The sequence below is a fragment of the Harmonia axyridis genome, chromosome 4 (genome assembly GCF_914767665.1).
Source record: "Harmonia axyridis chromosome 4, icHarAxyr1.1, whole genome shotgun sequence".
NCBI lineage: Eukaryota > Metazoa > Arthropoda > Insecta > Coleoptera > Coccinellidae > Harmonia > Harmonia axyridis.
In genome coordinates, this window is record NC_059504.1 from 15,310,006 (window position 1) to 15,330,856 (window position 20,851).

The 20,851-nt window shown below is 40.5% G+C and overlaps 1 protein-coding gene and 1 non-coding gene across 6 annotated transcripts in view; both read left to right on the forward strand.

The window, feature by feature from the left end:
- LOC123679064 overlaps window positions 1-20,274 on the forward strand; it is a 33,035-nt gene extending 12,761 nt beyond the window's left edge. Inside the window, exons 5-26 of one of the 5 annotated variants that reach the window (XM_045616413.1) lie at window positions 1,663-2,154; window positions 4,413-4,469; window positions 4,527-4,595; window positions 4,860-4,904; window positions 6,127-7,416; window positions 8,482-8,986; window positions 10,498-11,294; window positions 12,755-12,787; window positions 13,498-13,542; window positions 13,601-13,717; window positions 13,975-14,037; window positions 14,106-14,201; window positions 14,260-14,343; window positions 14,591-14,731; window positions 14,864-14,998; window positions 15,542-16,096; window positions 16,155-16,322; window positions 16,562-16,711; window positions 16,764-17,141; window positions 17,407-17,813; window positions 19,486-19,867; window positions 20,031-20,274. In XM_045616413.1, the coding sequence (XP_045472369.1) occupies window positions 1,663-2,154; window positions 4,413-4,469; window positions 4,527-4,595; window positions 4,860-4,904; window positions 6,127-7,416; window positions 8,482-8,986; window positions 10,498-11,294; window positions 12,755-12,787; window positions 13,498-13,542; window positions 13,601-13,717; window positions 13,975-14,037; window positions 14,106-14,201; window positions 14,260-14,343; window positions 14,591-14,731; window positions 14,864-14,998; window positions 15,542-16,096; window positions 16,155-16,322; window positions 16,562-16,711; window positions 16,764-17,141; window positions 17,407-17,813; window positions 19,486-19,867; window positions 20,031-20,180 (6,159 nt within the window). In that variant the 3' untranslated portion in view covers window positions 20,181-20,274. The remainder of the gene's footprint in view (window positions 1-1,662; window positions 2,155-4,412; window positions 4,470-4,526; window positions 4,596-4,859; window positions 4,905-6,126; window positions 7,417-8,481; window positions 8,987-10,497; window positions 11,295-12,754; window positions 12,788-13,497; window positions 13,543-13,600; window positions 13,718-13,974; window positions 14,038-14,105; window positions 14,202-14,259; window positions 14,344-14,590; window positions 14,732-14,863; window positions 14,999-15,541; window positions 16,097-16,154; window positions 16,323-16,561; window positions 16,712-16,763; window positions 17,142-17,406; window positions 17,814-19,485; window positions 19,868-20,030) is intronic. The other 4 variants (XM_045616415.1, XM_045616414.1, XM_045616416.1 and 1 more) reach the window with 4 other exon arrangements.
- On the forward strand, window positions 14,491-14,561 carry Trnag-gcc. The gene has a single exon. It is a non-coding gene; the product is annotated as a tRNA-Gly (tRNA).
- Window positions 20,275-20,851: the final 577 nt, after the last annotated feature.

Sequence of the window (20,851 nt, forward strand, 5' to 3'; positions counted from 1 at the left end):
GAAGAACAATATTAAATATCATGATGACAAGTATAGTAAAGGGTTTTCCAACAGGAATGATACATTCCAATCACAATGGTTATAATGGCAACACCGTGCATTACATTTTTGACATTTCTTATGTCATGTCTTATGTCAATAGGTTATACCATTTTATCATGGAAAGAAATACTTTCAACAACGTTTAGGAATTGTTCAATCAAAATCAGTGCTTATTTGTGAAAACTAAGGGAAAGACGTACAACTTTGTTTCCGCCGTTTTTTTTCACCGGACTTCGAGGCTTTATTGTAAAAAACTGGTTATATGTTTATGATTAGAGTATTGTTCATCGCTGACTACTACTTTCTCCCATCTTCCGCGTTGAAAAAATTGGTCATCTTTTGAAGCGATCCACGAATCTATCAAATTCTTCATTTCTTCATAAGTGCTGGTCAGCCAGGCCGTGAGCCATTGAAACAAGTGATAGTCCGATGGAGAATACGGCGGATGGGGTAGGACTTCCCATTTCAATGTTTCCAAGTATGACTTGACCACTTTCGCAACATGGGGTCGAGCATTGTCATGCTGTAGAATCACTTTATCATCTTCCTAGTATTGCGGCCGTTTGTCTTTCAATGCTCGGCTCAAACGCATTAATTGCATTCGATAACGATCGCCTGTTATTGTTTCAGTCGGTTTCAACAACTCGCAATACACACTACGCCGATCTGGTCCCATCAAATAATGAGCATGACATTGGAACCGTGAATATTCGGTTTGGCCCTCGACTTGGAAGCATGGCCATGATATCCCCATGATTTTCTGCGCTTGAGATTATCGTAATGAACCAAATTATGTATTCAGTCACAATGCGATGCAGAAATCCCTTGCGCTTAATAAAAAGAATTCATGGACAAAATTATTCAGTTAATCGACTCACTGATACTTCGTCTTATTGTAGGCAAATATGAATGTGGTACCAAATAAAGCTCAGTACTGGTACCCTTGTATCATATAAAGAAAATTCAGTTCCAAATTTGTCTACAATACGACGAATAGTGAGTATATTAACTGAATAATGTCGTCCATGAATTATTGTTGAAATTATCTCTCGGTATTCACAAATGAACACTGATAACATAACAAAACCTAGGAAACGCAAATGACAAAAAATGTCAAAAAAATAATACGCAGTGTTGCCATTATAACCATTTTAGATTGAATAATTCCTATTGCAAAACCTTTAGAATGGTAGTTTGGCGAGGCTTTCTCGAGCAAAATAACGTAGGTACGCCCATTCTCTAGGGATCATGGTGTTCGACCAATACCTCCTAGAGTAGGAGGTATTCCTAGACTAGGAGTTATTGGTTCGACTCGTGATCACTGGTGGACTCATCAATTCAGCTATCCAGCGATCTCTGTCCAAGACGAACCATCGTGGAGAGGTGACTCTGTACAAATTCGGGGATTCTTTATGAACCCACCGATGCCTCGCTAAAGAGTGGCGCGAAGCCAGCAACTCCACCTCTCGGGCGTGATGAATAACTACAATAGAATATCCCGAATGATCATCTTTCGAATTAAAAAACAGAATTCGAAAGAGCCGTTGAAAGTATACTTTAATGTCTCTTTTGGCGCACAAATATTAAATTGTATTGGTAAATGGAATTTCGCTTTTCCAGCCCGAAGCAGCATCAGAAAAAGAGATCAAAAATCATTCCATGTCGAAAGCGGATATCGAGCTGAAAGACATCAAACCGAAAACACCCCCGAAAAAAACCAAGACTCCGGAACCCTCTGAGGGGGAAGATGATGCTGGGAAGCTGACGGAAGTACTGAAACCAGCTCCAGAACCCTCCTTGGCCCCGTCGTCGAAGGCGCCATCCCAGTCTCTGCTGTTCAATCTCGAAGAAGATGCGTCGCAACAGGCCTACCATAAAGAAAGGGTTACGTCCAAAGTGTCGTCTAGGAGGTCAGTGCATCTGCTCCTTGACGATGATGACAAGATCGTCGAACCGGAAAAGGACTTTTCGACGTCCTTGAACATTCCCGACCCTCCCTCGACTATGAGCATTCCTATGGTCGGCACAAAGGATTCCTTGGAACTCATCAGGAAAGCGTCGCAAGCATCCCAAAAACCGAAGGATGACAACGTCTGCGTTTGCGTAGAGAAGGTGAGGACGAAATATTATCTCGATAGCTTTATTCTGGGCTTGTCCGGTCCTCTGATCTCACACAACAGCTGTTTTGGTGTCGAGGTTTTTTGAGCTGATTCTACATCAATTTGATGTCTTGAATTCAAATAACGTATTCATTTTTGCTTCTTCTTCTTCTTCAACAGCCTGTCTGCATCCACTCCTGGACATAGGCCTCCCCTTGAATTTTCTAATTTTCTCTATCTGAGCCAATTGATGCCAATGTAATAAACTGGCCTGTAGTTGGGTGTTAATGTTTAAAAAAGGAACTTATAAGAAGAGCGGCTTTCTATAGTTCCGGCCAGTGCAGTTATTTTGAAATTAACACAATTTCGTTTTTTATGAAAGAACCTTTTTCGTGCGTCCGGCTTATGCCCTAGGATAAGTCTTATATTTGATCTTTTTCTAGGAGGTGTTTCACTGAATGAGACCAAGTATTCTTGAATAGCAAAGTTTAATAATTTATTGGAATAATTAATGAGAAAATACAGTCAATAAAATTTGCACATTACTAGCCTATGGCAAACACCTTAAGAGCAAATAAGAAAAATAATAATACTCGACAACCTTGGACTCTTTGGTAAATCTTTTCTAAGGAGAAAAATCAAACAACAATATATATATAAGATTAAATTAAATATCCTTACCCTGGATATCACAATCACTATCAAATAAACCTTTCAACAAATTCCCTATTTTTACCTTTCCTGAAACCGTTCCCGAAAACCGACTTGAACTTTATTCAACTTAGAATCGAACTTTAACTCAGGGCCGAATTCCCTTTTGGTCCCAACTTCCGAACCGAACCCGAACTTCCACTTGAACCCTAACTCTAACTGTCTACCGAATTGAAAACTATTGTTTTTATAGTTGAATAATCGTCACCCTCCTTCTACCAAATTTTTCTAAGCGTCTATCTTCTTTTTCCTTTCGTCCAATCAGAGTGATTGTCCTTATGTACCTAGATTATTGGTTCCACCCCATGTTATGTACTATTGACATGGGGTTGTACCGTTAGCACCGCCTAAAATCAAAAACCATTTTGGACGCACCACCGTTGGTGGTCCCTCCGAATAGAACAGATTTTTATGTTCTAAGTTTTGGGCCATTTAATCCTCCCTAGAGTTTTTACGACTACATTTTTATTGCTTTGACATCCTGTACAAATCTTTTGAAATTGGAACCTAGTTGTACCGTTAGCACCGCCTAAAATCAAAAACCATTTTGGACGCACCACCGTTGGTGGTCCCTCCGAATAGAACAGATTTTTATGTTCTAAGTTTTGGGCCATTTAATCCTCCCTAGAGTTTTTACGACTACATTTTTATTGCTTTGACATCCTGTACAAATCTTTTGAAATTGGAACCTAGTTGTTTTATCGTGGGATATCGACAGTGCCAACCACCCTGGGGTGTTTATCTTAAGCCAGGATGAAGGAATTAATGCCTAATAAATGTGAGGGGTGACAACGACTTCGTTTGCGTTCACTCTACTGGGATAGAACCGGGAATTTGTTGAATATCCTTTCAATGAGCCTGTACTAGTTGTGAATTATTATTCACATTCATTACACCAACATCGTTCGACCTTTGATTTAATGTCATCTAACCAGCGTTTTGGTGGTCTTCCTACACTTCGCTTATGTTCTCGTGGTCTTCAATGCACAACTCTCTTAGTCCATCGATCGTCTTCCTGCCGAGCCACATGTCCCACCCAGGCCCATTTCATTTCCGCTATCCTACCTATTACATCTTCGACCTTCGTTCTTCTCCTGATCTCTTCATTCCGAATATGGTCTCTCAAGGATATCCCTAACATAGCCCTTTCAATAGCTTACTCATTCGATTTTCTGAGTGGACTTTGAGTGTCACTAAAACACACAGGTGTTGAATAACTTTCTCATTTTTGATTACCTTTCTCATTTGAGCTCAAATTTTTAAGATATACAATTTTAGAGGAATATAAGTTACATTTTTTTAACTCAAATTCGTAAGTGTAGTAAACAAAAGTAGATACGACATTTTTATTTCAGTTATACAAAATACAATATTATGTCGTACTTACAAACAAAAAAAACATTGAAGAAATCATATAGTCACTCAACACTTCGAAAGCTTCTTTTCCGCGCTATTCTTGAATGTTTTTTAAACTTCAGCATTAATCTGCCATCATGTGCATGTCCCATCTTCCTTGGTAGCGGTCCTCTATAACTTTAACTATTATCTCATAACTTTCAGGATTTCTGGGATGAGTTAACTCAATTGAAAGAAGAGAACCAAAAGCTCAAAGAGGGAGTAAGTACTTCAAAAATACCTCACAGCTACAGCTTTTTCTATTGAAATTTTTTACAGGGTGAGCTCCAACGTATGAAAAAGGAAGTTGAGGAAAAGATGAAGCGGATCCTGGAGCTGAACGAAGAAGTAAGTAAATCCAACGGTAATGACAGAATCAGATAGCTCCGTGGTTTTTTAGGTGTTGTTTCACTTAACGTTTCGCCTAACACTGCGGTAGGATGCAAAAAATTCGATCAAATGCTGCTTCACTTTAATTTTGATTTGGAGGAACATTTTCTCGGATTTCAATATGATGCGTTGTAAAATCGAGGCATAATACTAAGATATCAATGAACATGAATTACCCACTTATTTTCTTAGATTTTATAAATGAATTATCTCCCTTTTCAGAACCGAACATTGAATGACATGATTAACATGCTCCGAACTAATCAAGTGAGTATAACTATTGGCTTATGGATCAATCAAGTACGTATTGTACCAATTTTGTTTTTCATTGTTTATTGAGGGACTATCAACAATTGGGTGGGTATAAAATTCTATTTTTTTTTATTTTTTGAGCAATACATAAGCGTACAACTTTGCTTCCGCCGTTTTTTCCGAAATTCGAGGCTTTTTGTGAAAAACTGATTACACATTTATGATTCGAAGTAATGTCCATCGCTGACCAATACTTTTACCCATCATTCGGGTAGCGTAGGAATCCCGATTTGGAAAGACTGGTCATCTTTAGAAGCGGTCCAGGAATCGATTCAATTTTTTACTTCTTCATAAGACCGGTGAGCCAGGCCGAGTGTCATTGATCGAAACAAGTGATAGTTCTAGGGAACTATAATACAGCGGGTAGGGTAGGACTTCCCTTTTCAAAGTTTCCAAGTATGTCTTAACCACTTTCGCAACATGGGGTCGAGCATTGTCATGCTGTAAAATCAATTTATCATGTCTCTCGTTGTATTGCGGCTGTTTGTCTTTCAATGCTCGGCTCAAACGCATTAATTGCGCTCGACAACGATCGCCTGTGATTGTTTCAGTCGGTTTTTAACAAATCATAATACACTACGCCGAGCCGGTCCCACCAAATACTGAGCATGACCTTGGAACCGTTAATATTCGGTTTGGCCATCGACTTGGAAGCATTGCCAGGATATCCCCATGATTTTCTGCGCTTGGGATCATCGTCATGAACCCATTTTTCGTCTCCAGTCACAATGCGATGCAGAAATCTCTTCCGTCTTTGCCTTGCAAGCAGCTGTTCACAAATGCCGTTCAACATCTCTCGGCTTCAACTCGTACGGCACGCAAATTCCTTGTTTCTGAATCATTCCCATGACTTTCAGACGTTTCGAAATAGCTTGTTGCGTCAATCCTGATGATCCTGCTAATTTTTGTTGCGTTTGACACGAGTCTTGAATCTTGATCAAGTAATGCCTCCAATTCTGCATCTTCCAAAATCTTCTCTCATCCACCGCCATGCTGTTCTTCGACCTCAAAATGACCGATCTTGAAACTTTGAAACCACTCTCGGCACTTTGTTTCACTAATACGAACTCATCAAAACGGAAAAACGGCAAAAGCAAAGTTATACACCTTATATTTCGACAGATACCCTTGCTCACATCATAGTTGAACTTTGCCTCACTTAACCCTCCTTCAAAAGACAGGAAAGAAGCTGCAACCTCCAAGCGACTCGGAACCCATGAGCTCTGACTCAGACTACTGCACGGGAGGCTGCGAACCAACCAGATCACCCATCAAGCCACCATCTGCAAAAAGAAGACTGTCAGCCAGGGACAGAGACCCCAAAACGGTCGCACCCAAAACGTCGATGAAGCAGTGTTTGTGCGAGGAGGACTGCGACAAGTACTGCGAATCCCCGCCCTTCATCGACGTCTACAAGCGTGAAGACAAGGGCAGGTTCGTGTCGGACTCGAGCAGCACGGTGTGCAACGAAGAGATATGCGCCTTCCTCAGAAACCTCACGCCCCTAGAGTACAGAGCCAGAGGGGGCTACGACTGCAGCGATTGCACCGACTGCGCCTGCCCGCCGGGCGGGCCTCTACCCGATTTTCAAGGAGGGGGCGTGTGCGAGGAATGCGACGATCGGACTTGTCCCAACAAGGATTTCTACGACCAGCCGGTGCAGACTGTGGATCGGGGCGGTCCACCCGCGGCACCGGCTTCTAACGCCCCTTTCCCTATCACCTGCACCGACGACACTTGCACAGCGCCCGAGTGTTCGGCCAAGATGGGCGATGCGATGCCTCAAAGCCAAGGTTACGGCCCGGCATCGGACTTCCCGATAACCTGCGACGACGATACCTGCCAAGTACCGGACTGCTCTGCCAAGACGGGAGGGGTGGCGCCACCACAACCCATCTACGTGGCTCAGGGCGGAGCCAAGCAGGACGCCGGGGTGATGGTATCCTGCGACGCGGCCCCCGAATGCGCATGCGTCAACCAGGGGTCGTACCCCATGCAGATAGACGCCAAGTGCGCTTGTATGAGTGGCATCGCGCCGACGCAAGCTGCACCGGGCGTCCCCAAGACTCCGAGCGAGTGCATATGTAGTGTGCCGGAAGAGTGCCAGACTGGCGGTGCTGCGACTAGGACCGGAGATGGGAAGTGTCCCAGAGGAACCTGCGAAACGTGCGTTTGCGCAACTTTCCCGTTGCCTGACGCGAAGATGCACTTCACGGTTCCCCCGCCTGCGGGTGGTGGCGGTGGAGGTCAGTGTCCAAGAGGTATCTGCGAGTTTTGCGCTTGCATGAAATTTCCTGGAGTCAAGGCGGGTGGAGGTGCTAGGGCTTTACCGGCCGGTCTAGTAATTGGTGCTACCACTGGTGGTGATACGTGCGCCATCTGCGGATGTGAGTTGTCTCCCAGTGATATCATGGTGGCAGGAGAAGTTTGTGGTTCTGGACCGAGCGGCGTAGCAGCTCCGGGCAAGGTGAGATTTCATTTTTGCAATGGTAAGCTTAATTTTGTGTCCTAAATTATACGGTGGTCTGTCTTGGTTTAAAACTCACGCACACCAATAACACATATAAAAAACCCTAAGCAGAATTTGACAGGACCCCTCTACTGGTCATTTATAAAGCCCTCGATAAAGTAGAAGTAGCCCTCTAGTTCGGCTAGGAACTAGAAGAAGAAGAAGAAGCCCTCAAGCACTTCTTCAACTTATAATGTCATATCTACCAGTCCCAAGATGATTTGTGAACTAGATAAGTAGAGCGATTCACTGTTTTGATAGCCTCAAAGGGGCATGTTGAAAGCCTTACTGAAATTTTCAAACCAAGAGCAACCAGTACATATTGACTTTGTGATTAGTGTTCAGAGAGGTGAAGTTGGTATTCCAATAAGGGGTTGTTGATTTTATATTTCAAAACAAATCCATTAATGATCATGTCATCGTAAAGAGGAAGATTATAGATGGAGAACATTGCAGCACCATGTCCTTTTTATAAAATTTTTCATGACAAATTCGCACATTTGAGACTGTTTATCCTCGATATCTTCGTGAAATCCATCCATCCAAGATCTTAAATCAGTTAGAGGCATTGACATAGGCCTAATTTTCCACAAAGTGGTCACAAAGAAACAAAGGTTTACAGCAGCAATATTCTCACATCGTAACATCACGTCTTCACATCACCAACTTGTCCCAAATTTTTCCACCAATTTCACTAATGCCGGTCGCAAAGTTGCTTCACTTCACCACGACACGAAAATGCTCTAGTTTTGCGAACTGAGACTGCAGAATTTTCACAATTTTTCTGGTAAATTCAAAAATTTCAATGCGTTGTTCAAGCGTGTATCGTTCCATTTTTAGTGAAACATAGTTTTTTCTTGTCAAATGTGACAGCTTTTAAGTGACAACTGCTAAGATTGCGGGCTATTCAAAATGAAACGTCTATAATGCAGAACAGTAATATACTTGAAAGTAACAACACACTTGTTCACAAAAAACTCAAATGATGTCATACAGTACATTAATTTAAAAATAATTCTGCAGGCAACTGGTGCTGCCGGCGCTGTAGGACCTCTCACCACAAACCCTTGCCCTGACGAAATCTGCACGGAACCCTGTTCCTGCAAAGCTGTTTATTCAGATACTGGTCCAATAGGCGGCGGTGGCCTAAAGCGCGCAGGCGGTCCAAAAGGGGCCGTAGGTCCTCTCACCACGAATCCTTGCCCAGATGAAATTTGCCCGGAACCCTGCTCCTGCAAGGTTACTCAAAGCGAGCCGTACATCGACCCAGACGATCCTAGACCTGTGAGGGTTTCTCCAGCAGCTGTTGGTGGTGACGCATCCTGCGATCCTTGCAATCCCTGCGTTTGTGACGAAGGCGGCGGAGCGAAGGCAGGACCGGCTTCTACTGGCAAAAGTCTGGCCCCAATAACCGAGGACTTGTGTCCCGACGAGATCTGCGAGAAACCTTGTACCTGCAAAGTCGTACCCAGCGAAGGATATATTGACTCCGATACGGATTTAAGGAAACGGCAGATACCAGGGGCAGGTACGCACTGAGACCAACCTTTTACAGATTAACTGATTAAGGAAGTCACTAACACTACAGTATGACCCATAGCATACAGATAATTGTTCCATTATGCCAATTGTCCTATCAAAAAGTCTGTTAGGTCAAAGAACCGTGCACCTGAATGTATTTAACGAAGAAAAGCTAATCAGAAGACGTTCAAGGGTGTTCAAAGTAGACATAGCGATGAAAGCTACAAATGTTATATTATCATACTTCTGCTTTAAGGAACATATTTGAATAGTTTTTTCGCTAATTTGCCGCTAAAAGGGATATTCTTCATTGATTGCTTAAGTTTTTCAATTCTATAGGGATATTTATGATCTTTACTGTTGTGTTTCATGACTAGGAGGAAAACAGCTTAGCTGTTTTGCGAATAGAATGGTTTATTTTTGTTAATCGTTCATTATTTCGCTATTCAAAGTACAGGCCATCGATGAAGACAAAATCGGAGATCCAGTTGGAGGTTTTTACTGCACATGTAAAATAGGGGCCAGAGCTTTGGGAACCTGTGCTTATATCGCAAGCATTTTATGGTTTCTGGGATAAGCGCGTCATCAACTGAACATGAAGTACCCTAGCAAAGCTTTGGTGGAAAATGTTCAAGATGCCACCTCACGAAACACAGTGCAAGATCTTTCAATTGACGGTTATAATAAACAATCAAAAAAGAACAAATTTACCCAAATCAACTTTGTAGCCAACGATACTGGCTGAATCCGGCTTTAGGACAGAGGGAGCCTTGCTGGATAGTGTGCCATTCCATAAAGTGTTTCTCTTGGTTTTAATATTCCAATGAAAATAACGAAATAATATACGAATAATAAAAATAAAATATTCTATGTGCAAAACAGCTAAGCAATCATGTTTTCCGCCAAGTCATGTAGAATTTGGGAACCAGCGTTGGGCAGAGTCTTCTGATCAGCTTTTTTTTCATTACGGCATAAAGGTCTAAAAAATACTAACATTTTAAATTAACCGGTAACCATTTTGCATACATTCAGGTGCCTGGTCCTTTGCAGTGAGACTCATACCACTTGTCCAGCGGTCATATCGTAGATACGATCTGTTTCATTATCGAACACTTGCTTTCTGAACTTTCGCATACTTCTATTTTTCAATATATTCAATTTGAATTGTGAGAAGTTTACTTTGGAGAAAGTGTAATGACTAGAGAAGTAAGACAAAGTTCAAATTTTTCCTAATTAAGAAAAGGGGAAGTCTATAAGAAACCCTCTAGAGTACTACTCCCAAACTTGCGTCAGTCAAAAAATTCGTGCTGTATTCTTTGTCCTATAGAAAGAAGCTGAAGCGAGAACCTTCTTAATCCTATTGAAACTCGGGGCTGCTTTCAAGCCAACCAAGCCCTGCACTCAATCTCATCAACCCATACACAAAGCTAAACTCGACTCTGAATGTATACGCGAAAGTTTTGGAAGCAAGAGTAGGAACAGAATACTAAATATTTCAAAAACTCTGATATATTTTAGCGACACAAACCGCTGTCATGGAGAAGGCTTCGGAGTGTTGCAGCGCCATCTGCGGCCAAACTACCGGCCAAGCGACGATGACCGAAACCGAAGTTTGTTCCGTCATGTGCCAATCTACGGCCGTGGACGTTTCAGAGCCTTGCGGCGCCCCATGTGGTCTGGGAATGGACGCTCCGACCGGCGCATCGGACAGCGGCGTCTGCGGCGACAGCACTTGCACCAAAAGGTACCCCAAAGGTGGAACGATGTCCTCTTCCTCTCCAGGCTCCAAACCGAGACCCCCGCCACCTGGTGGAGACGACGGTATGGGGATGATACGTTGCAGTTGCAAATCCAAGTTCTGCAAGTTGGTCCCAGACCCAGACAACCCGGGCCAGCAGATGTGCGTGGACGCCTCCGGCGCCAACCAGGAGAACGAAGGCTCCTGCGTCTGCGCGTCTTGTCCGGAGCCCGAGACACCTGCGAATCCGCCAGAGGGCAGTTGTTGCATGGCTGCGGACCAAGTACCAACACAGCCTCCTGTGATGACTGTGAATCAGCTGTATAAGGTTACCAAGACGCCGGAGAACCTGAGTAAGGAGCAGGAGTATGCCGGTTTGTCCCGAAAGGATAGCGCGACCAGAAGAACGGGGTATATCGCGCCCAGGAAGGCTCTGAGTACCTTCGGGATCATGGACGTGGACGACGAAGAGTTGACGGGCAACGAAGAAAGTAGGAACGCGGATCTTAAACTAATTATCGCCGATCTGAAGAGCAAACTGTTGGACGCTGAGGACAAGATTGAAGAGTTGAAACTTGTAATGTTTTAAGGTCCTGGAGCGCAGAAAGCGTACGAAGCGGTTGTCCGCTGCGGTCTAGAGTAGTCGAGTAGAAAGCGTACAAATGATTATGTTGTGAAGTTGTTGGGCTATTTTGGAACTTCATTTGAATAGTTCCAGTCTGAACTCATCATGTCCAGCGTCAGTTCGTCCGAGGTATCGTATGTAAATCAAATATTAACGGAGTTGCAGATTATGCTATTTTCTTCAACCAGTTCGTCGTTTGTTCGAAAAGATAGTCCAGCACTACATAGTACGCTAACTCTTCACTCATGCACATTAGATCTTTTGGTCGAGGTGCATGTGTGATCGGATGATCTTTCGCTCCTCCTCTAAACTAATCTAACCCTTCACTCAATAAGTACTAGGAATAACCAGAAGAAACACATTTCTTCTAAAAAAAAATTCGACTTTATTCGTTAACAGTCACTTTTAAGGGTGATACATGTACTCCAACGATACTTTAACTTGTCAATACCTTTTCTGTGAGAAAATCACTGAGGGTCAGATCTGGGGAATAAGCTGGGTGGTAAAGCAATTTGAAGCTCAATTCTTTCAATTTGACCATGGCTTTCATCGATTTGTGACAAGGAGCATTGTTTTGATAAAAAAAGATGTAATCTTTTGCATTTCAAAACGTTTTTTCTTTATTTCTGTACGCAATCATTATGTAATAATCACTGTTTATTGTTTTACTTTTGTCAAGATAGCCAATCAACCATGCACGTCCCAAAATACGCGTGCATAACCTTGCCAATTGATTTAGGTCTCTTTGGACAGCTTTCACCTACTACTTTCCAATTAACTGCAGTTCTCTTTGACTCAGGAGTGGTGCAGTGTAGTGATGAATCCATGTTTCATCCACCTCACATATCAATGCTAAAAATCCGATTATATTTCACACAAACGGCTCCAAACAGCGTTCGGAAGTGACGATGCTTTCGATCAGCGGGAACAAGTGTAGCACCAATTCTCAGCAAATCTTCCCCATTGGCAAATCTTCAAGCAAAACACTGAATACACTGCCTTCTGATATCTTCAACTCCATCACTATCTCAAGCAACGCAACGCAAGCAAAACGTTCAGCATCGTCTGTAGTTTTTTGACCACGTTTAAAGTCAGCATACAACCTTTTAACCATTGTTGTCGATGGAGCAGAATCTGAATAACTCCCTAACAAGTCATTGCTTTGCTTGCACAGATTCTTTTCCCATCAAAAAACAGTGTTTCATCGATACATGAAAATCGTTTTTATCCATTTTCAAGCAACAACAAATTGAGGTCTATTGGCCTTCAATCTCGATCCAGACTTAACAGTGTCATTTTTGCGCCAGGCCCAGGACGTTCATTTAACCAATTCATGCGGACAGTTCGCTTTCTGTGTACCAGGACCATTTAAGGTGCCCTATTCTTCAATATCTAAACGTTGCGTTTTTCAGGGCAAGAACTATAGCGACAAGGATAACGATACCGTAAGTGATCTACAAAAGATTACATCTAAAGCTAACTTTCTGTGATATTCTTTGTACGCTCTTGTTCTATAAAATAATTCTTAATTTCGTGTCTACCAAAGCCTGAAGAAGCTTTGTGGGGATGAAACTTTGGTGCCTGTATGTCGGTCTGTGTGCCCCCAAATCCTTGTAGTCGCCTCAACTTCTACAAATCTTGTTAGACATCCTGTTTTTGATCAAATTTGGTGTTTGAATTAGTCTACCCTAATTCACGGTGTGTTACACTGATAAACAAGATCAAAAATAAAATAATTTAAAGGGATTATTTTTCTGTAGCGAAGGAAGCTTAGGGCGGCACCCATTTGCAAAGTTTTTTTTTCAATCACGGTAGAACTCCGTTATGAAACGAAAACATAATTAATGCAGTTATGCAATTTGTGGATTTTCCACTTGAAAAAACAACTGAATACATAATCAAGTCTGGCAGCAGTGGGCCGAGTGCTTTCTGGATGGATAACCCCAGGTTACGTTCTAAGTGGAAAATTTCAAGTGCGCAAATGAACAGATGAACAAGTGCTTGAATCACCCTACTACCTTCATTGTCTTTTCTCGAATTTGTTTCCTTAATTTTTCCTTCGTTTGAAGTCCCTTTTTCCTTATTATGTAATTCTGTTTTCTCTAAGCATCATTACTAAAAACTAGATGACAATTGATGATTTTACTTTTTTTAGGCATTGGTCAGCAAGTATTCGGAACAGATAAACGAAATGAAAAAGGTTTTGAGAGTTTTCTTCACTGTACGTGTGTGATATTATTTGGTCTTTATGATTTCAGTCGATAAAGTGGTCTAAGAAAGAGAGGGAAGAATACGAATATCTGAAGCAAAGGGTGAAACATTTGGAGCAGGGCAAAGGGGATACTGAAAATATAACATCCAATCTGCAAACTGCCGTGAGTAGAACATACATAAATAATAAACAAGAGATTCAATGGAAAATCCTGTTTTTCCTGGAAATTTTCATTTTTGATGTCAGGAAAATGGAAAAAATAATGACCAAGTCCATATGTAGAGGTCTCTGCAAAAATTTCAATCAAATGATATAATTATTCATTGAATCTCCAAAACTTCAAAAACTTCGGCTATTTCATGAAATAGGTATGCTTATTTTTGTTCTGCTTCTTCCATTCTTTTCGAACTAAAAATACAGGTGGATTTATATGTTGACACCATAGAGGTTTTAGAAGCATCCGAGGAGAAACTCAAAGCTGAGGTGAGTTATTCACATGGATGGATTGAAAATTACTCACTATTTACAAATACAAATTACCTATATTCTAGCTCGAACACTACAAAGATGTGAATGAGGTTCTACATGAAAATATTTTGAGTATGAGAGAAGAAATAGAGATGATGAAGGACACTTTTCAACAAGAGGTGATTATTGATCATATTTTAAAAAAAAACATAGCTAAGATTTTTAAATAATTTTCAGTTGGATGACCTGAAGTGGAATAATTTCATTTCGCATATAGAAAACGAAGATGTTCAATATACCAATGAAATATATTTGCAGCAGGTTGGTTGGTTTTCGAATTATAGAAGTTTTTAGAAGAATATCGAGTTCAAATTCCTATTACACTAAAACATGTCGATGTTCCAATAAAAATTGAAACAAATATTAGTGAGGAATATGTACACTAAGCATCTTATTCATTTATAAGAAGCATCGGTGGTTCAGTGGTAGAATGCTCGCCTGCCACGCGGGCGACCCGGGTTCGATTCCCGGCCGATGCAACTTTTTTTTAATAAATAATTATTTTCAGATTAACAAATATCAAAATCTTTATCAGCAAATGATGGAACTCAACTACGAGCTAGAAATGGAACATGTGAATAATCTCCAGGACCTTTCAATGATGGAGGCCCAATTCAATAAGTATCAATCAGTTGTGAAAAATCAAGAGGTACAGACAAAATGTATAGACCTAATACTCTCACCTCACTACCCTACCTGCTTGCTAACTGTTCTGCTTCAAGACTGTTTTGACGAAATTCTGAATCATAAAAGCATATAATTACCATAAAAATTATTTTAGGAGGAGAAGATTGTCATAAGGAATCAACTCAAGAAATTAACCAAAAAGAACAAATGCTACGAGGAAGTTGTGCAGTTTTTCAAAGATGAAATGTCAGTTATGTCCGATGAGCTGTTAACCCTACAAGAAGTTCTGGTATGACATTTTCTGGAATCTATGCTAGAATATACAGATTTTCGCATCAATCTTATCATCAGCATTTTTCATATGCAGGGTGTTAGTTAAAAAATATTATTAAATATTCAACCGATACAAAAATGATCAAAACTGAAAATCCGTGGATAATAAGTTGCTTCTTAAGTTCAGTAACGAGACCACAGAGAACTCGAATTATTTTAATTATTGTCAGTCTCGACTTTTTTTTAGGGTATCGCGTTTTCTTGGGGATTATTAAAACACTGATGGACGATAGACGAGAACTTTATTGCGGTACAGCACTTGGAAACATCCTTGAACACTCTACTAACTCAACTGGTAATCACCTCATAACTTACACCACTGAACTCTTCTCTTCCCAGTTTTATACCTGAATTACAAACATAAAATCATATGAATGAATTTCTTCTTCCTTTTCTTATTCTCTAAGTTGTATGCCTGCGCAATGGTATCATGATACCTTGGCACACTAATTAGGGTAGGAGAAAGATATTCTCTATTGTATCTTTCTCATTCTTGCAGAACGTTACCAACGTGAGTTCCCTAGAAGAAAACAACAAACTGATAGGCGCCATCCTCCAACTAAGAAGAATAAACGACCGTCTAGTCGCCCACCTGTGCGCAATAGAAAAACAAGCGATAATCGAGAACCAGATCAACCAAATCAACGAGGCCAGGATCAACGAACTCCAGAACATCATAAGCGCCAAAAACAACGACCTCACGCAACACGACGACATCATACAGGACATGCGCAGGAAGCTAAACAACGCGACAAGACAGAACGCTGATCTCAAAAAGACCATCAAGAACCTGACAGACACCGTGGTGGAGATACAGGAGGGCATCAAATCGGTCGAAAGAGAACAGCTGAAGAACGTGTCGGACGTGTCTGTGGTCGAGTCCAAGGTATGTTTGGCCAGCGGTGATTTGGAGTCCATCAAGATCTGTATGGAGCAGAAGAACAGCCGGATCATGGAGCTGGAGAACCAGTTGAAGAGCCAAGAGGTAGAACTCATCTTGGCTAATAAGGAGTTGGGTATGTTGAAAGAGAAGAAATCAGACAGCAAGGAAGTTGTGAGTGCAATCGAGCTCTTTTTGATTTTTCCTGTTGACTTGTTGTGTTTTCTTTCAGATAAATTCCTTGAAGGAGCAACTAACCTCGGCTGAAAAAAGAAACGAACAAGTCGTCGGGGACTATCAGATGGTTGTGAAGAAGCTCCAGGACTATTCGAACCTTGAGCACATGAAAAACTATGAATTGAATCATTACAAATCGCTGGTGGAAGAAATGAAGACTAGTGTAAGATAGTTCAATGATCATTTCTTCATTTTCATGAATTCACTCTTTGTTACACTTGGTAGAGTTATCGGATCCTCTGCTCATAGTTGAAATTTCAAAAACTTAATATGTCTACTTCAGGATGGTCATGGTAAAAGAGGAATTGTCAACGTTCCCTATTAGATAACCTCTGTGCGCACTAAGTGGCCAATACGGTATTGTCTGACATAATTTCATATTCAAGCTCTTATTTTTTTCAGCTGGTACAGTTGAACAATGGACTAGAGAAGTGCGAGGCCTCAAACATCCACTTCTACGAGGACTTGAGGAATTCTGATCATATGCGAGGGAGGTTGTTACAACACAGAAAGAACAATTTACCAATCGTTTTTGATGAATTGAAAAAATCGGTAAGAATATAAGAATATTCGAAATATTCAATTATAACCATTTGTTCTTCAGATGGCAGATCTCAAACGAAGATTGTCGGAAGCGGATTTCAAAGGTGGGCTTATAGAAGAAGAACTACTGAAGGTCAAGGAGTCGCACATGTCTCAAATCACGGAAGAGGTAACCGATACGCAAAAGGAACTGGAGGCGAAGATTATTTCTTCGATCGAGGAGCAGAGCAGGCTCAACCAGATCGTGGAAGATCAGAAAGAAGAGATAAGAAGATTAAAAAGGGAATTGGAGAAGGAGAAGGCTGATATATGTGCTTGCAAGCGCAGCGTAAGCGACCTGAAGAACGAAAAAACCTCCACCAATGCTGAGGTGGAGATATCTCAGTTGAAGAGCGATTTAAACAAGTCCCTTCACAGACAGAGACTGCTCAATGAAGAAGTGAGTATTCTAGTGCCTGGTGGTACTACTTTTTACCATCTAGTCGATGAGAAGACATGGCCGAGTATAATTTGAAAAATCTCGGTGGGAAAATAGGCAGCCGCAGTGAGCTGGACTGATCTTGTTTATTGAAGTCATAGTTTTGTAGGAGCTCTTTTAAATGTGGGAATTATTCGTGACGCTCCTCTTATATTTTCACTTTTATCAAAGTGACTTTTATTCTGCCTGAAATGAAAAGGTCATCAGCATCATTATATTTTTTCAGAACGACCAGATACACACCCAGATGATCAACCTACGTAAGAAACTGACGTTTTTGGAGCAAGCCTACGACGTGTTGAAACAGGAGAACGAAGACTACAAAACACAATTAAAAAGGGCGCTCAGAGAGAAAGAATATCTGTCGAGCAAGAATCACGATCTGACCAAAACCATAGAACAGATGAGGAGCACACACGACCAGCTTGAGAAACAGTGCAGGTACAACGCCGATAGGCTAAGAAACCTAGAATTGGAACTGGCGGACGCCCAAGTAGATAGAGAGATCGTGTCTGATGAGGCCAAACACTTGGCTAGCGCGGTGAAGACGTGGATTGAGGAACAGCCAAACGAGAATCTAGAGATTCGCGGAAAGATAAAAAATAATACCGACACTATTAATCCTTTGCGGAAGTAGGTATTTTGATTTTGGTGAGATGCATGGAGTGTGAAGATGTAATATTCATTCCCCTATTGACCTCTTATATTGATCTCAGTATAATATTGAACTCAGCATCATGTTGACCTCAATAAATAGCATATTGCCTTGAATCACTCATTTGCTTCAATTGCATATTGACCTCAATTACTCATTCATCCCACCAAACTATTGACCTCATCCAATTATTGACCTCCTCCAACCAATGACCACAAGTAGATATTGACCTCAATCAACTGTTAATCTCAATCGCGTATCTTACGCAATAACATATTAACCTCAACAGCATACTGACCTGAATCGCTCATTTACTTTAATCGCTTAGTGACTTCAATTACTCATCGACCTCACCAAAAATATAACTCTCAATTGATTATTGACCTCAATTACTCATTGATCCCACTTAACTATCGGCATCATCTAATTATTGAGGAAAAGCCAAACGAGAATCTAGAGATTCTCGGAAAGATAAAAAATAATACCGACACTATTAATCCTTTGCGGAAGTAGGTATTTTGATTTTGGTGAGATGCATGGAGTGTGAAGATGTAATATTCATTCCCCTATTGACCTCTTATATTGATCTCAGTATAATATTGAACTCAGTATCATGTTGACCTCAATAGCATGTTGCCTTGAATCACTCATTTGCTTCAATTGCATATTGACCTCAATTACTCATTCATCCCACCAAACTATTGACCTCATCCAATTATTGACCTCCTCCAACCAATGACCACAATTAGATATTGGCCTCAATCACCTGTTAATCTCAATCGCGTATCTTACGCAATAACATATTAACCTCAACAGCATACTGACCTGAATCTCTCATTTACTTTAATCGCTTAGTGAACTCAATTACTCATCGACCTCACCAAAAATATAACTCTCAATTGATTATTGACCTCAATTACTAATTGATCCCACTTAACTATCGGCATCATCTAATTGATGAGGAACAGCCAAACGAGAATCTAGAGATTCGCGGAAAGATAAAAAATAATTTGATCTCAGTATAATATTGAACTCAGTATCATGTTGACCTCATTAGCATGTTGTGTTGAATCACTCATTTGCTTCAATTGCGTATTGACCTCAATTACTCATTGATCCCACTTAAATATCGGCATCATCTAATTATTGACCTCATTCAATTGATGACCTCCTCCAACTATTGACCTCAATTAGATATTGACCTCAATCACCTGTTAATCTCAATCGCGTATTTTACGCAATAACATATTAACCTCAATCGCGTATTTTACGCAATAACATATTAACCTCAACAGCATATTGACCTGAATCGCTCATTTACTTCAATCGCTCAGTGACCTCAATTACTCATTGACCTCACCAAAAATATTACTCTCAATTGATTATTGACCTCAATCACCCCATTGATCTCATCCAATTATTGACCTCAATTAGCCATTGACCTCAATAACATAGTGACCTCAATCGTCTGTTGGCTTCAATCGAATGTCTAACGCAATAAAATATTGACCTCAATAGAAATTTGACCTCAACAGCATTATTAACCCGAATCGCAAATTCGATTCCATCATATACTGTCCTCAAGTAACCTTTGACCTCTCATCTTCCGCGATAAAGCGATTTTTCTACCTACAATCAATATTTTTCAAGGACCATGATGAAAAAAATGTCGGAAGAAAAAAGTTGGATCAACACGCCCATGCAACACCCTTTTTCACCTAGACGCTACGGCACTATGGGCAATCTGGAACGTAGAACAGTGTCTCCAGCCAGGACCAGAAGAATGGAGAGACATACTGCAGAAGCCAGATACAGATCATCAAGTCCTTGGCGAGAGATGAACTCCTACGATGAATATGTACCGGAGGACACAAACAGTCACAAGAGCAACATCTTGAGGAACATTTCTTACGATTCTAATTCATCTCCCTACACTAGTAGAAGCCTTTCTCCAAGGACTGCTTCCATCCAGGGAGAAGACGATGAGATGGATGAAATGAATTTGAACGATTGGTTTTCGCCTAATTATAAGGTAAGAACTCAACTTTAACCTTTTTTAAGATATTTTTAGCAAACTAAGGCCCCTAGCGTAACATAACCTCACCTAACCTAATAAGTAACGAGCAGAACCCCTATGTTCAGCGTGATGTATAACGGTTTGGACATTTATTTATATCTTCTTCGAACCTTTTTAGGAGACTGAAACTGATGCTGATGAAGGAGATGAGGACAGTTTCATCAACAAAGTTCAGTTAATGACAGCTCAAGTTCAGGAGGCAAACATAAGATGGCAGCAAAAAATGAACAAAGAATATTTGTCCAAGTCTCGTGCCAGTAATAAGTAGAGTTTGATATTTCGTTTTAAATTATTTGCAAGTGTACTGCATTCAAATGTATTTTTTTACCGATGTGTCTTTTAAATAAAAAGTTTATAGTGAATAATATTTATTTCTACATCACCTCTAGTGAGTTTATCTTTTATTGAAACTTACGAATCAAGAGAAAAACGAAAATCTGAATTTAATATTCTGTGCTAAGAACTGAGTACTGACCATAGAGCTAATATTAGGTCTATGCTTAGATTATTTACAACAAGATGGAGCAATCCCTTACTAGATGAACTGAATGTTTTGTTCCCATAATAAACACTGTTTGTTTACAAACAAAGTGTGTTGTCGTAAATAGAAGTCAGTGGCGTGGATCTAAAAATTTGTTAAGAATAGAAATAAATCCTTCAAAGGTTATCGAATCTTTAATTATTATTTCATTGGATGCATAATTAATGTCATTATTTTTATGAATTTTGTTAACCTTCCCGATGTTTTCATCTTATTCTAAATCATTGTTATACGCAGAATTTTTATAGTGCAGGCATATTTTCGATTCGAAAAAATATTCAATATGAAAAGAGATTTGAAATAGCAAATATGATATTCAAATATTGTTGTTCTGGTTTTAATAATTACAAATACCTATACAATTGAATGTTATATCATTATCAATGATTTTATTAACA